The sequence below is a fragment of the Xyrauchen texanus genome, chromosome 32 (assembly GCF_025860055.1).
Source record: "Xyrauchen texanus isolate HMW12.3.18 chromosome 32, RBS_HiC_50CHRs, whole genome shotgun sequence".
Taxonomy (NCBI): Eukaryota; Metazoa; Chordata; class Actinopteri; order Cypriniformes; family Catostomidae; genus Xyrauchen; species Xyrauchen texanus.
In genome coordinates this window covers 34649250-34665703 of record NC_068307.1, presented here as the reverse complement: position 1 = coordinate 34665703, position 16454 = coordinate 34649250, and the positions used below count along the sequence as shown (strand labels likewise).

The 16454-nt window shown below is 36.4% G+C and overlaps 1 protein-coding gene across 6 annotated transcripts; it reads right to left on the bottom strand.

The window, feature by feature from the left end:
- Positions 1–942: 942 nt before the first annotated feature.
- On the bottom strand, positions 943–11951 carry LOC127626175 (solute carrier family 45 member 3-like). 6 transcript variants are annotated; one of them, XM_052101779.1, is made up of 6 exons: positions 11825–11951; positions 11409–11465; positions 9623–9843; positions 5215–6030; positions 4227–4492; positions 943–2183 (listed from the first exon to the last, which is right to left on the bottom strand). In XM_052101779.1, the coding sequence occupies exons 3-6, from the start codon at positions 9762–9764 to the stop codon at positions 1758–1760; spliced, it is 1650 nt and encodes a 549-aa protein (XP_051957739.1). In that variant the 5' UTR covers positions 9765–9843; positions 11409–11465; positions 11825–11951; the 3' UTR covers positions 943–1757. The 6 variants fall into 6 exon arrangements, with proteins under 6 accessions (XP_051957739.1, XP_051957738.1, XP_051957737.1 ...); XM_052101778.1 differs by having other exon boundaries at positions 9623–9804; XM_052101777.1 differs by having other exon boundaries at positions 4362–4492; positions 9623–9804.
- Between the last annotated feature and the right edge of the window lie 4503 nt (positions 11952–16454).

Here is a 16454-nt window from a genome sequence, read left to right as displayed (position 1 = left end):
AAAAGGAGTGATAGATAGAGCCTAGTAAAAGTGAGTTGTGAGATTTGTGGAGCTTGCTTTTCCATCACTCATGGAGGCCGCACCGACATCACAAAGCATGTTCGTACAAAAAAGCATGTGGATGCTGCTAAAAGTAAGTGTGCCACACCAAGTGTTAGCGATTTTTTTTGTGAAGCAAAGCTCCGAATCTGACAAGACTTTTTACTTATCATTCTGTTGTGCACGGCCCTAGCTTTGCACATTCATGACCTGAGAGAAGTCTTGCAGGCCATGCTGGAGGAATAATTCATACCTTCTGACAAATGGTCGGATTTACCACCGGGCCGATTGGACCAGTGCCCAGGGGCCTCCGACCTGTAGGGGGCCTGCAAGACCTTTTTTTTTTTTTTTTTTAATTAAATTAAAATAAAATTAATTAATGTTTGTGTGTATGTGTGTTAACAATAATTTATTTGCTCACAAAAAAGTATCATGATCAGTTTTTTTGGCTGTGTCGGCTGTGTCTGATGATGACAATGAGTCAGGTTACCGCGGAAACTGTTGATAGCGGCAAGACCAGCGGTAGAAGATAGTGAGAAAAAAGAGAATTGAGGACATCGAAAAAACAAACAACATGGATAAAAAACAGTGGAGCAGTGGAACCACAAAACGGAAAGCTAAAAGGGAGAAGGATAGCAGAGAGGATTTCATTAGGAGAAATATTCCAACCATCTTCACTTTTTTCAAAAGTCGGCTCCTGTTCAAGTGCCCCCCCACCACCACAGTCTCCGACTCCGCTTGAGACCAAACCCGAAGCAGGCGCTTCGGAAGCCGCTCCAAGGTTTGGTGCCCAGGGGCCTCTGCTTTCTAAATCCGTGCCTGCCTCTGACATTAAAAAGCAGTTGGACGCCCTGGTTGAAGCTGGTGACATGCGAGCAGAGGATTTCTTCAGTGCAGTGAGAAACTTTTATTAAACATATTTGGATTACCTCCAAAATCATTGGAGAACACATTATTAACATACCGTAGTCAACATAGTGTTTAATAAAATCAACAATAATCCGCAACTTCAAACTAACCAACTTCAAAGACACAATATTTGTGTTGTAGATAGTTTTTATCTTTTAGATAACATTGCTATTTTGAGAGATAGCAACTTTATCTCAATTGAAACAAATAGTAAATGTACTTAATATATAATAAAACAATAGAATAACTTGTTTAAGACACATGAAATGAAATGCATAGATAAATTATTGAGACATAATAGACACCTGTTTTTCCACTAAACTTAGCACAAATCATGATAAAGAGCAAAATGTTTTACTCTTTTAACCCCTTGCAGAGTTCAACACACACACATCTATTAATACCTTCATCGTAAATTTTGTAATTGCTCTCCTTTAAGGGTATAAAATTGTGCAAAATTGCAATTACAATGTCAGAAGCATAATGAAACAAGACACTAGTGGTTAAATAATTATCATTTTGTCAAATTAATTGTGCACTATTAATAATAAGAATGATAATATAATTTAGGCCAACGCCATTTGAAATTAAAGGCCAAATTTTTTCCCCAAATATTTGACAAGCAATGCTTTTAAAATAAAGTGCTTGCATTTACATTTTAAGTTCTTTATCATTTTTTTTTAGACACATATAAATGTATATATCAGTGAAAACAGAACCAGATGCCTTGTACATTTCTGAAGCCTTACGTGGCCTTTTAAGCTTCCTGTCACAATCCAGAGTCCTTGTCTCTATAGGTGAAATCACTGTCATCTTGTGTCTAAATCAGCCTTTTCGAAGACAATCTTAGTGGAGAAGTACACAGCCACCATACTCATCAAAGACGCACAGGCCATGTAGGCAGTTACACTGTTAAAGAGCTGCACAATGGAGCCCATGAAAAGAGATGGCACTACCTGAGAGAGCAGGTAGGCACTGTCCAATATGGCTATGTCTGTACCCATGCCTCTGAGGGCTAGGGGTGTGGGTTGTGACTCCATGGAGACAGACACATGCAGATCAAGTGGTTTTGAGGTTGCTACATTGCTTTGGAAGGGTATCATATTGGGCGTGTCACTGTGGTAGCCGTTGATGTTCCTTTTCTGCTTGGTCAAGGACTGTATGCCTGCAGACTTGATCAAACGCAGATCATCTTTACTGAGATAATGTTTGCGTATGTCACTGGAAAAATACACCTGAAAAATAAGTGCAAATATTTGTTTTAGAGTTGTTGAAGCAAAGAAATGATTAAACAAAATATGGTTGGTTTATGAAATATTTCTGATTCAAATACTGTGTCCTTATCACTCAATGGAACAAGTTTCCACTAACATATTTTTTAGTCATTTACCTTAAACTCTGGTGCATTTTTCTGCTGCTGCCTGCAATTTTTCACATTCAAATTTAAAAGCTCTTTATTCACACATACTGTGGTATATTGCAACCCAACACAAAAAACCCTTCAATTATTCAGAAATAATATTTTATATTTACAATCTTTTGATTAACAGAAAATGTGTTGTACTAATTTTGTAAGCATGTAATTCTAATTCAGTTCACTCTATCTTCATGCAAAAAGTGTTATTTCTTTCCACTAAATGGCAGCAAGTACTAGGATTTTTTTTTTTTCCCTCTATCAACTTCCATCACGATATGCAGATCTGAAATGTAGGTGGTGCTCTAATGCAGGGGTTCTCAATGGGGACTTTCAAAGAAGAAAGTGGTGCGTTAGGTTACAAATGGGGGGCGTTTATCAGTTATAATAATCAAATCTATCATCAAGTTCCTCTTTGCATTAAAAAGTTTATCTAGATTTGGTGTATATCAGTTGGTTCTCAATTATACGGGTTGGTTCATCTGAAGTCTAGCGACGCATCTGAAGTATCTGGTTTAGCAGCATCAAATACACAGGCAAGATCCACAACCTCCGCTAATGCACCTGTATGGCTCTGTAGATGAAGGGAATGAAGGAGGTGTTCATCAAAAAAAAGGTTGAGAACCACTGCTCTAACGGATCTCAGCCTTCACAGATGTGCTCGTCCATAGATATTCAGTCTAATTTTCAGTTAATTCATCACCCCCATTGTTTCGTCGAATATCTCGTCCTCTGAGTGGACTATAAGCTCAGAAGCTGGACTAGATGGTTTTATCACCAATAGTCAATAACATATTTTCCAGATGATTTGTTTAGCATGCTTTTCATGCTGGACTGCATATATTGTTCTGAACATCTTAGAAATAGCATGAAAAAAATAATAATTTTGAAAACTGCCTTACGTAAGAGCAGATATGAAGTTTGTGGCTACTTGGGTTTGAAAGCAGCAGTTATTGGCAAATAAAAGAGACGATTTTATTTGACGTCTTACAAAAATCATATTTCATTTTGTGATTCTTGTGAAACAATTTGAACTGTGGAATAAGGATAACAAAATATTTTAACATTTCTGAGAATGAGAGCTTTCATTTGATGTATGACTTGTCCAAGTAAGTGCTACGTGAAAGAATATATTAGATTAATATTTCTACCACATTATCTTTAGATGCTGCTTATTTGCAATGCGAATTATTTCAGCTCTAATTTTGTTATTTAATGTAACAAAATTGCATAAATGTTGTTGTTCTATGAAAAGTTCAGATTCTAAGATTTCAAATGATACCACATATGCCTGACTCTGAGGAATTTAAAGTTTTAAGCGTTAACTTAGTTTGCGATACAGCACCCCCCTATGGACCAGCCGGCATCACGGAACAGAGTTGTGTTGTTACTAGGGCTGACGACTTAATACATTAATTTAGTGTGATTAATTATATGAAAAATAATGTGTTAGAAAATGTACGCAATTAATCATGTCCCCGACCTGTACGTAATTCTGTAATAAAGAATTGTCAGACTGTCGGAGCAATCAAGTTTGATGTACCACCTTGATGCAGTAGGGGGCATTCAGCACCCTAGCTGAAAAGGCAACACACCTTGTCAAATGAATGAGCATGCAGCAGATGCGCATTTGTGCTTAAAAACATCTAGACCATGCTAGGATCTCAATACACGGTTTTCAAAGTTTCAAACTATGTTTAACTAATGTACTCCTATAAACACATTGCTTAGGACTAGAGAGGCTAAAAAACGTACATCTCCCTGTACTTAACGTTTGCATCTTTGCAAACGCATGTGTATGAAATCCTTATGATCATCATCCCTAAACATGGAAGAAACTATCACTTGTAATTAAACCCCTTACCTGTGTGTTAGAGTGGTAAAGGCATGTTAGCGTGTAGGGCAGAATCTGCAGGGTGCAGAAGGTGTATCCTGTTGCAGCAGCCATAATGGTGACTAATGTAATGTTGCGAGAGACGGTCATGATAGCTGTACTCACTGCCAGGATCACCACGCTGCTCAGATACAGCTTCCTAGCACCAAACTGCAACACCATATGCTCCATAACCACCGAAAAGACCACAGACGTCACACATTGCAGAAAAAGTCCCAGACTCGCCATTCGTACACCTGGAGTGGCAAAGAGGCACACAATTCTGTAAATAACTTAATCAAATGATCATCAGAAGTGTTTAATGTAATGTTTTACAATTTTGCTTCTGTTGTGTTTGACAACCTTGAGGAGATGCACTGCTCTACTGTTCAGTGACGGTCTCAACACTATCTTTGGAGGGTGGTGTTTTGGAAAAAGTGGGCATGTCTAATTTTACAGCTCAGTCTCGTGGAAGTTCCAGAAAAGCTAAAATTGCTTACAGGACCTTTAAGCACACGGCAAGTGGCATGATGTCTATACAGGGGTGTAGACTTTGCAAGGAAACTATGCGAACAAACAGTTGTCTACGGTAAAAAAAATATAACGGGCACTACCAATTTTAAGAGAGAGAGCATGATGGCGAGATAAGGTAATGCAATGTAACACAAATAATTTTCCATAAAAAATAGCAATACATTTATATTTATTCGTTTCGCTGTTGTTTATGTCTAAATCACTTACAGTGCATTCCAGCTATATTTTATCAGCATTTGTATTCACTGTAAGGTTGACAACTTTTCATCATGTGAATATGCAATGCTTGAGCTTTTTGCCGCTTCATTGAGGGACACAGTGCCTTCTATACGGGATGTTTGGTATCTGAATGGGGGAGCGGGTCAATAGACATCTAAATTTAGTCTAAGTCTAAAAGAAAAGGCTAAAATATATGTAAGTGTAAATATTATAGGTATAACTGCACCTTCGTCATAGCGTATCCTTCCAGGGGAACCAGGCTCTGCACTGGGCACCCCATCATACAGTCCTTCTCCGATGAAGTCTGTGTAAAACATCATAAAGGACATAAGGGCCATCCAACTGAACAGCTCAGCAACAAACAGCCTTGCAATGACTTTTGGCATATGACTGCAGAGCGTGTAGAGTCGCGGAAACACAGATAGGACACTAGAGAGAGTTCTTCGGCAGAAAAGAACCCTGTGGAATCCTGCACAGGGGTTCCAACAATTTTTAGTTTTTGCAGGCTTTCTTGATACCTCCACTTCTCCGACCGTTTTTCTATCAGTGTGCTCTTCAGAGATAAAGGTTGTACCCATCAAACAACCAAGAAAGATAAAGGTAAGCACAACGTAAATGAAGGCTTCTTGACCACCCAGGTAGACCACAGTATCCGAAGTGGTCCAGTCAACTGCGGGTAGCAGGTAGCCCACACATCCACCCAGGCTGAGCATTAGGGAGTACACAGAGAAGGCCTTGTGGCTCTCATCTTCACCAGGAAAGAGATCTGATACCAGGGCCTCCAAAGGAGTGAAGCAGGCCTGGCCGCAGAATTCCATCAAACAGATGGCAAGAACCAGTAGTGGGACCTCCAGCCAATGGCTTTCTTGTGTTGTAAACAGGGTAACGAGGGTGGACGTCTGAGGGATGATCAAGAGTCCAAGAAGGACACCCATGCACAATGCCCAGATGAAGGGTCGTCGACGACCATATTTACTTCTCAAACTATCACTTGACGAGCCAATCAATGGAACAAAGATCAACCCCAGCACAGGCCCCAAACCTGAAAAATGTAACAAATAAAATGAAATCGTAGAACATTTATAAATATGCATACATAAATAGGGTTAGAAATCTAATTCCTCAGTGATCATCAACTTTGCTTATGTTACCTATATAACAAGAATATACTGGAATAGAATGTGACCTGACCATCATTTTGAGTCAGTTTAACCAAGAAACATATTTTGAGTTTCATCCAATAAAGCAAAAGGGAAAGTCTCGACTTTCTAATTATATAATTAAGCCAATATACTGTTATTCTTCAGGTTTTTCCAAAATCCCTAAACCTAGATCAACTGTAACTTCTTCTAGAGCTTACAAGCTCCATCCACCAAGCTTGGCATAGACCTGCTTCAGACTTTTCTGACTTAGGTCATGTCCACACTTATATATTTTCATTTGAAAATGCATTAATTTGGCTACATTTACGCCTCTCATCCACACTAGAACAGCGTATTCCTCCTTTAAAAATGGAGACTTTTGAGAACACTCTCTATTAAAAACCTACACAAGGCCTTTGATCTGCTTTAAGTTGCTCTATCTATCTATCTATCTATCTATCTATCTATCTATCTATCTATCTATCTATCTATCTATCTATCTATCCATCCATCCATCCATCCATCCATCCATCCATCCATCCATCCATCCATCAGTGTTGCAGTACTCGAGATCGGTCTTGGTCTCGAGACCATTTTTACCCTGTCTTGTCTCGGTCTTAGCAAAGAGGACTCAGGATTTTATTTCAAGACCACAACTGCAGGGATATCACTAAATTGCCTGTGCATTGTCTGATTTATTTGTTAACATCATTACTTCCTGCTTCAAATGCGAACAATAACGTGACTCATTTTTTATATTATTAGACTATTTTTGTTACTGTTAAAGGCTGTCACTCCACCGCCCGCATTCACACGCACTCCAAGAAAGGGAGTAGAAACTGTGGCTGTCTGAGAGATGTCAGACAAATCTTCTGTAATACAATTTGGCATACCTAAACCAGTGTTTCCCAACCAATGTGCCCACTAGTGTGCCATGAAAGATTGTCAGGTGTGCCATGGAATTTAGTGAAGGGATAGAGACGGTAGAAGAGTTTTAAAGTTACCAATTCAGTATATTTTCCATTATAAAGTATTTTATGAAAACATTATTGTTCTAACAAACTAGTCCGCTGTCAAAAGCAACTCCTCACATGCTCACAAAATTATGCTTCATCATCACACTTGTAGTAAAAACATTCAGTCAGTGAACCGAATGCATGTATAGAATACAACAGGTCTATTGTTTTACTCAAAGACTAAAAGTTGTGTATTGGTGCACAGCATAGAGTTACAGATGTTATGAACAAATGTGGTTTACTTGTCATGTTTATCTCATGAAACCGAATATGAGAAATTGTTACACCCGATTACTAAAACTGTTTTAAATATGTCCAAAAACTCTGTGATTCGATGTGTAGATTCTAAGGTACTGTAATCTTCAAGGAGCATGTTTGACATCTGAACCGGCCGGGCGGCTGCTCTCGGGTCATAGTGCCTGCTGGATCCAACCTCTGTCAATGCAACATGCTTTTATTTTCTCTATCAACAACACGATTTTGACCCGGTGTGACTTTATTTCCGGAAAATGCAGTAAATAAATAAATGATAAAAAATGGATTTGCTGTGTTGTTGAAAGAATTAATTTGCAAGAACAAATCTACAAATCGGAAAAGACACAACTTTGCTGTTTCTTTCATTATCCAATTAGCGCTGGCATCTGTGACCTCATACTATGTTTTTTGCGTTTTTGCATAGCCGAATTTCAAACACTACGAGTTCACACTACTAAGACAGACAGAAAACATGGAGAATTCATCTGTCAAAAAGTGTCCAAATTAAAACACACATCAGTATGTAAATTATGCAATGCAATGCTTAAAGAGATGGCTGGGACCACATCAAACATAGTAAAGCATGATAAAGGTAAGCTAAGTGTAAGCGATGTTAGCAAAGCTAGCTAGCTAACGTTAGCAATCTGCCTCTTGCTCCATTCCATTCAATTCTGAAAGTGGGATTTTCCAAATTCCTACTGGTAAAAGTGCAATGGAATGCCACATGAAGTCGTAATTACAACTTGGAAAGTCGTGTGGAAATTTAAACACATCTCTGGTGACAGTCAAACACCCGCTAAGCTATCGGGAGCATTGCAGTTTTGTTTCTTTTAACGTCATCTTCCGAGCATCTGACACTGGAATGTTAACTTTATGACAGATTGAGGGGACACGGCATGTAGTGATAAATTGTTGTTCCCAAATGACCTTTGACAAGCAATGACAAGACAGTCCACATAAAGCTATGTAGCTAATGTATATAAAGTTATGTTACACCAGCGTTAGCTAATATCAGCTCCGACATAAACGCTACACGCCGGGGTAACACTCCCTCACTTGGGTGAGAGAGCTAGAGATGGGACAGCAGAGAGTGGAGATCAAGTAATATGCCTCCACTTTTATGAAAATATGACTTATTTATATATTATTATTTGAAATAAGCTGCTTTGCTAATGTTTAGTATTCTTTGTTCTATTTTCTAGATTTAGCTATGTGGTTAGCAAATTGCACACATTTATACAAGGCTTACAAAAACTTACTATATTGTATAAGAAAAGACAGAGAAAAGTGAAGACTTGAGTATTGAATAATTGTTTGATATATTCTGTACTTAATGTTGGTTTCTAGGGTAAGAGTCGTCCAGAAAACCTGATGTGATGCTTGCCCAAAAATGTTATTGTTTTAGGTGGATGGTAAAACTTGGAAAAGGAGTGTTGAATAAAGATGGTTAAGTTGATTTTAGCTCTTTAGTGTTTGTTTGTATTTGTTTGCTCATAGAAAACTAAGGAAAATTCATCTCTTCAATACGTTTTGATTATTTTATCAAGACATTTCTCATGGTACACTGATACACACACATGACAATAAAAGAGGTGAATGAAGAGGAAACTTAATTTTTTTTCTGTGGGTGATTTTACAGAATGTGGATCTTTAAGATCAATTTGAGGAGTGCCTATGTTTTGCGTGTGTTCCACATAATATCGTAAGTGTGTCATGCAGTGTGGGACTCTTGGTCTTGACTTTGTCTCAACCCCTCAAAGTCTTGGTCTTGTCTCGGTCTCACCCTGCCTTGGTCTCGACTTGGTCTCAACCCCTCAAAGTCTTGGTCTTGTCTCGGTCTCGATACACTCTGGTCTTGGTCTTGACTTGGTCTCAGTTAAGGTGGTCTTGACTACAACACTGCTATATGTCTGTCTATCTATCAAGATCAGTCTGTCTCACTATCTTTCTTGCAAGCTAGCTTTTCTGGCTTTTTATTTTATTGTAATGACTGCATAAACATCAAACTTTAACCTTTAGACAAAGCGTTGTCAAGCCAACATCAAAGTTTGTCTTAACAAACTTTTCCTTCTTTAGTTATGTTTCCGCTTTAAACTGTTTTTGTGATATAATCACTTAGATATTGGCTGTTATAATAATTGCAGTGCTTTCCTTTTTACTTTTTTGCATAAACACCACTAATAAATGTTCATTATATCAGCCCACCTGTTGAGTCACTTACCCAGAACCATGGTCATGAAGTGCTCCTCTACTCCTGCCTCCAGCAGCATTGGAGGGATGTAGATGGTCCCAGCAGCCAGGCATACCTCCAGGCCAAACGTTAATGCATTAATCAAGAACAACTGCGAGATCCTGCCATGCATGTCCAGATTTTCCACTCTTTTATCTCTTTTTTTCTTTCCTCTTCAATGGTGAAACAAGTTGTTTAGCCATCTGACCTCCCTAAATACTCTCAGCATTAATGCATATATCCAACATTATGTCTATACAGTATGTGTGTTTTCTGGAATTGAACCCATGACCTTGCATTGCTAGGTTTATGCTTGACCATAACTACATTTTAGTGGGATATAAAACAACTAAACTTGCTGATGCTGATTTTCAAGCATGTGATTGTGTCCACTGAGTACCAGGATGTGTGAGTACATAATATGACACCCCTTTAGTCAACACAGAGCAGATGGCATAAACACATACTCTGTGTTTGTTCTGTACATATAAAGTAATAATGACTTTCTTAACACTCTACAACCGATCATCTTTGACTTTAAAGAGAGATCATGCATTTTATTTTACGTGGGTCTATTTGCTAATCACGGCAAATCTTATTAAAGCAGGTTTTTCATAGATTATGGTGGATGTACCACATTTCCATTTATACATTTGGCAGTTGTTTTTATCCAAAGTGACTTAAAATGCATTTAAGCTATACATTTGACTTGTATGTGCATACCCTGGAAATCAAACCCATAACCTTGGCTACAGGAACACAATTTGCATTTATTCAAAACGATCCAATATTACCGATAACAATATCATCTTGATTGTTATAAAAATTTTAATAGACATTAATATCATCAAACACCATATGTGACATGATTTTCCCATGGTGTGTGCAATTTCTTCACTTTGCCAGTTTCACTTTTTGCATTGCTTTTGATTTCAAGTAGCCTACAACAATCAAGTCATCCGTTTGTGGAAGACAATGTACGTTGTTCTCTTTAGTCATTTCCAGTTTAAGTGACTGGTGATCTTAAGTGATATTTTCGTTCTCCATTGGTTGGAGAAATGTGAGATCCCCATAAACTTCACATTGGCATGAACTACAGATACATTGGAATTGACGCCCATTTAAATGTAGTCCATTTAGTAAACCATACAGTAAGTCTCACATTTCACTTAACAGGTGAATCTCACAAAACCCATCAAGAAAATGGCAGGTTTGTTTTTCACGCCAAAATGGAACCTCTGAAAATGAGTTAGTTGCTTATCACCACTAAAACTAATGGAAATGACAAAGAACTCAAAAGTAAAATGTCCGACCGTACACGCATTACAGTAATGATAATTTGGTGGCAGATGTGCTTAATTATGCATGTTTTTGTGAGATTCCCTCTAATAGAAAAGTTTTGTCTTTTTAAGACACTATTACACTATTTGCATATGTTGCAGAGCTCAGTTAATTTATAATCCTAAAATCTTGATTTTGTATAGATATACTGTGAGGTCACTTAAGTTCACAATGTTTTCTTGTGAACTTTTAAGATGACTAACCGCTAAATTCCTCTTCTAACAGCACGTTGAGAGATTAACGGGAAGGAAGCAGTCATATCTTTAGATGCAACATGCACAAATACATTTGAATTTAGGTACTCCCTTTTATTTTCCTGTTAACTCAATACATTTGACACATGCCTTGCTTGAAAGTAAAAAAGTCGTTAGGATAACCTGTGTTGTATAAAACATGTTTAAGGCAGGTAAAAGCACTCACGCAAGCCACATCTTACCTGACACGACGTTTGTCACTTCAGGTACTGAGAGCACTGGTAATTGTACGAATACACCTAAGATAAACTGAATTAGTCTCATTGAACCTTTTGTTTAGTTTTATTATTTAAAGAATCCCCAATTAATATATGCAAATTAACCAGTTTTAACAGTTATTTATTAATTTACTTTTACAGTTAAGTTATAAATACCTATTTCTCTATCTCTCTATTTTGTTGTTGTAAAGGAACAGAAATAGTCACAACTATTTGTCAACTATTTTAGCTCTCAGAAATACATGGTATGTACTGCACCAACATCAGTTACCAATATCAATAAATAATTTTTTTGTTTGACAACCACAGGTGCACTGAGTCTTATGTCATGAAATAATCTGTCGTAAAAGTTAACAGTATACAAAAGTTGAAATACATACGTTTTTCTTCCTTCTGTAAATACAGTGTAAAGTCAAATCTCAATATTCCTCTTTTGTGGTAATTTATTGTCTGTCTTGGTTCCCATGTGAACATGTGCAACACAGTACTGACATCATTACGGTGTTGAGGAGCAGTTTCCAATTGTGTAGCAGGAAGTGGGAGGGTAAACAGTGTGAACACACATGCGACTGGAAAGCCTCATCGTAAAGACATTGCTTGCCATTCCACATTCTTAAAGAGTTTTTTCCATATTAATAATGAGTTGGTGTACTTGAGTACGTCACAAAAGGTGTGTCTCCTTTTTAATACAATATTTCCTTTTATGTATATATATCACGTATGGGCTATATATATTATATAAGCTAAGGTATTTTAATGGTACCAATAATAGGTCCATAATTATGTTGCTACATCAACAAGTTTCTAAAATTATCCATAGATTAACTTTTATTAAATCAAAATTCAACAATAATAAATTATGTTAAAATGATATGTATATTAAATAGCTTACAGTATATACCCAATACAAATATTCTATTAAATAGCCTATATGTATAAGAGAATGTGTACATTTTATAGCCAAACCTTCCAAGAACATGTCTGGGTCGTATTTAACCTAACCCTAAATTTAAGAAAGAAATCGTTTATTTCAGCAGTGATGGGGAAGTGACTTTGAAACTGTAGCTTCCCAAACTTCAAGCTACTCATAACTTAAAGTGGGTAAACTACAGTCAAGCTCCACTTTAATAAAAGTAACTACACTCTAGGTACTAACAAAAAGTAGCGAACTACATTGAAGCTAAGAAGAAAATATTTTTTAGATATATAACAACCTTACAAAAATTAACAATGGTTTTACAACAGTAACCTTAGTTTAACCATGGTATTTGTAGTAAAACCATAGTGACCACAAAATTAACCATGGGTTGATGTCCTAAAACCATAGAGACCACAAAATTAACCATGGGTTGATGTCGTAAAACCATAGTGACCACAAAATTAACCATGGGTTGATGTCCTACAAAGACCCAATAACATGGTAGATGCCGTACCAAAAATTAACCATGGGTTGATGTCCTAAAACCATAGAGACCACAAAATTAACCATGGGTTGATGTCGTAAAACCATAGTGACCACAAAATTAACCATGGGTTGATGTCCTAAAACCATAGTGACCACAAAATTAACCATGGGTTGATGTCCTAAAACCATAGAGACCACAAAATTAACCATGGGTTGATGCAGTAAAACCATAGTGACCACAAAATTAACCATGGGTTGATGTCGTAAAACCATAGTGACCACAAAATTAACCATTGGTTGATGCAGTAAAACCATAGTGACCACAAAATTAACCATGGGTTGATGCCGTAAAACCATAGTGACCACAAAATTAACCATGGGTTGATGTAGTAAAACCATAGTGACCACAAAATTAACCATTGGTTGATGCAGTAAAACCATAGTGACCACAAAATTAACCATGGGTTGATGCAGTAAAACCATAGTGACCACAAAATTAACCATGGGTTGATGCAGTAAAACCATAGTGACCACAAAATTAACCATGGGTTGATGTAGTAAAACCATAGTGACCACAAAATTAACCATGGGTTGATGTCGTAAAACCATAGTGACCACAAAATTAACCATTGGTTGATGCAGTAAAACCATAGTGACCACAAAATTAACCATGGGTTGATGCCGTAAAACCATAGTGACCACAAAATTAACCATTGGTTGATGCAGTAAAACCATAGTGACCACAAAATTAACCATGGGTTGATGCCGTAAAACCATAGTGACCACAAAATTAACCATTGGTTGATGCAGTAAAACCATAGTGACCACAAAATTAACTTGGGTTGATGCAGTAAAACCATAGTGACCACAAAATTAACCATGGGTTGATGCAGTAAAACCATGGTTTCCACCAAAAAACAAAAACATGGTTTCTACCAGTGTTGATTGTATATGATTACAAAGTAATGTGTTACTGTAATCTAAATACTTTGAATCAAAAAGTAGTGTAACTGAAAATTTTGATTAAAGTAATTACTTTTAAGTACATTATTTGCACTAAAGTAATATGTTTAATACATTTAAAATATTAATTAATATGTAAGTCTGATAGTGTTTCTGTGACAGGTGAAGGTTGTGACAATAAATGTGGAAATATAGTTGTATATCATTGTGTAATAAAGTTGTATTTATTCAGTACAAATATTTAAAATCATTGCAGAACACCGCTGTCTGCTCGACATGTCAACAGGTCTTAAGTGAAAGGATGGTAATCAAAGGACAAGAACAGACAAATAGACACAAAAAATGAAGTGGGCAGTTCAATTTTATTTTCTTTCAAGAACTTTCGTCCATTTCATATCTGAACACACAAACAAAACATGTGATTTGATCATTCAAAGTGGTAGAAGAAGAAAAAAATCTAAAGTTTGAATGGAAATGAATGGGAATTTATTTTTTGCATAATTAATTATATATATAATCTAAAACAACAGCCACAAAGCACACACAGACATGAAGGGGTGAGACTAGCAAACATCAAGAGTGCAAAACACACACACACACACACACACACACACACACACACAAACAAACTTGTTTTTATATCATTGTGGGGACTCTCCATAGACTTCCATGCTTTTTTTGGACTTTATATAGATCCAACGATAATTTCTATCCCCTCAACCCTAAACCCTCACAGAAACCTTTTTGCATTTTCAAAAAGACATTGTTTAGTATGTTTAATAACCCATTTCCCTTGTGGGGACCGCTGGCTGGGGCCCACAAGGTAGGTGATCTCAGGTTTTACTATCCTTGTGGAGACATTTGGTCCTTATTCAGGGTTGACAGTAATAATAATATGGCATTATTGCAAAAACTGAAATAATAACCTCAAACAAACCAAACAAAATGCTAAACTTTGACAAAAGTACTATTTGATAATGTTTAAATTAGGGCTGTCAACCGATTAAAATTTGTAATCAAATTAATTACATTTTGTCCCGATTAATTAATCGCATTTAATCGCATATACAAATATTTGCTGAGAAAGCCCCTCATTTAACAATAATTCAATAGATAATGATGAAATAATTATACGTAGTTATCTTTAAATATTTAAAACGTATATATATATATAAAATAAAAAATATTCAGGTAATTAAAATGCATTACATTATTGTGGCAGAAGAGTTAATCATTGATAAGACAATACAAAAAGCGGCTTTAGAATACAATGTATTGTTTACTACCATATTATTGATCATAAGTCAGTCATTGGTATACAGTTCAAAGCAATCCATTTCACAAGTGAATTTGTCAATCAGTTTGAGATTTATTATGAGGGCTTGTTTAAGGACCTGTTAATTTACACCTGTGTCAGACATGCTTGTGTAGCTTCCCGTAAAGTGTTGCGTCATAAACATAAAAGTTTTTAGGTCACTGTGTCAAGTTAAATATAGTTTAATACTTAGAACACATCTTGAAATCCCTTAGTTCGAATTTCTGTTCCATCCACTGATCTATCTATATATATTATATAGATAGATCAGTGGTTCCATCAAGTGTTTTGAACACAAGAACATAACACATGTTTGTGTTGTGCTGCTGCTGGATGATTGTTTTGTTCACTGTATAAACTGCATGTTGCCCATACAGCTGAAGTTTCACTTACTGACCTCTGGAGTAAACAGGTGGAACTACAAGCTTGCATTTCTCAGGAATCCTTTTTTTAGGGTCTGGGGCATTGCGATTAATTGCGTACATTTTTTTAGCGCGTTATTTTTAATCAAATTAATCACACTGAATTAATGTTTATGTTAAATCGACAGCCCTAGTTCTGCATATAAATCTAAATGCAGAACTTGACAAAACCTAGAAATAATTTCTTCAACCAGGGATGAATAAGAAGCTCTTTGCAGCCACCTAGAGTTTATAATTGTAATTTCATCTGGTTTTCATATATTTTAAAAAATGCACACCTAAGTTTGATTCTTGAGACTTTATGATTTCAAACGTATATGATTTATGAGGATTGGTAAAAAGGTCTAAATACCCAAAAACTCACTCAAAATGCACAACTCTAGTCTAACTCGGTCCTACTAGTTTTACTGTAGTAGCAAGAACTTTTGTAATGGTATTTTACAGAAACTAGTTACAATAGTGAATTTTCAAAAGATGCTTAATCTTTAGAAATTTTTAATAAAATATGCTTAACATATCTTTGCATTAAATCACTGACTTCCAGACAACAACAAAAAATGTGCTCAAGGCAATCTGGTTTTAAACTGTGAAAACAGTGACACCATGTGTATGAATGTTAGGCATACAGTAACAACTGTTCATATATGATGAAATGAGTGATAAAAATAAATGTGAATCACAACCAATCAGGTAGAATGGTGTAAAAATGTTGTTGCTTTACTTAGTGACTGGCATTTTCCTGCATTGAATAGAGACCCTATTTTTAGTGTTATCTGGTGTCATTGCATGCAGAGCCTGCCAGTGACAGCATTCTACAGATTTTTCAAAGTGCATTTCATGATGAAAAAAGTTCCTCTCAAAAGTGTTTTCCAGTGAACAGATAGGAGTCAGACAAGCATACAGAA

Coding starts and splice junctions, on each gene's coding strand:
- LOC127626175 (XM_052101779.1), bottom strand. CDS start 9,764: ATGCATGGCAGGATCTCGCAGTTGTTCTTGATTAATGCATTAACGTTT. Junction 6,031..9,622: donor CTTCATGACCATGGTTCTGG/GTAAGTGACTCA, acceptor TACATTTTTCAG/GTTTGGGGCCTGTGCTGGGG. Junction 2,184..4,226: donor TTTACCACTCTAACACACAG/GTAAGGGGTTTA, acceptor CTTATTTTTCAG/GTGTATTTTTCCAGTGACAT.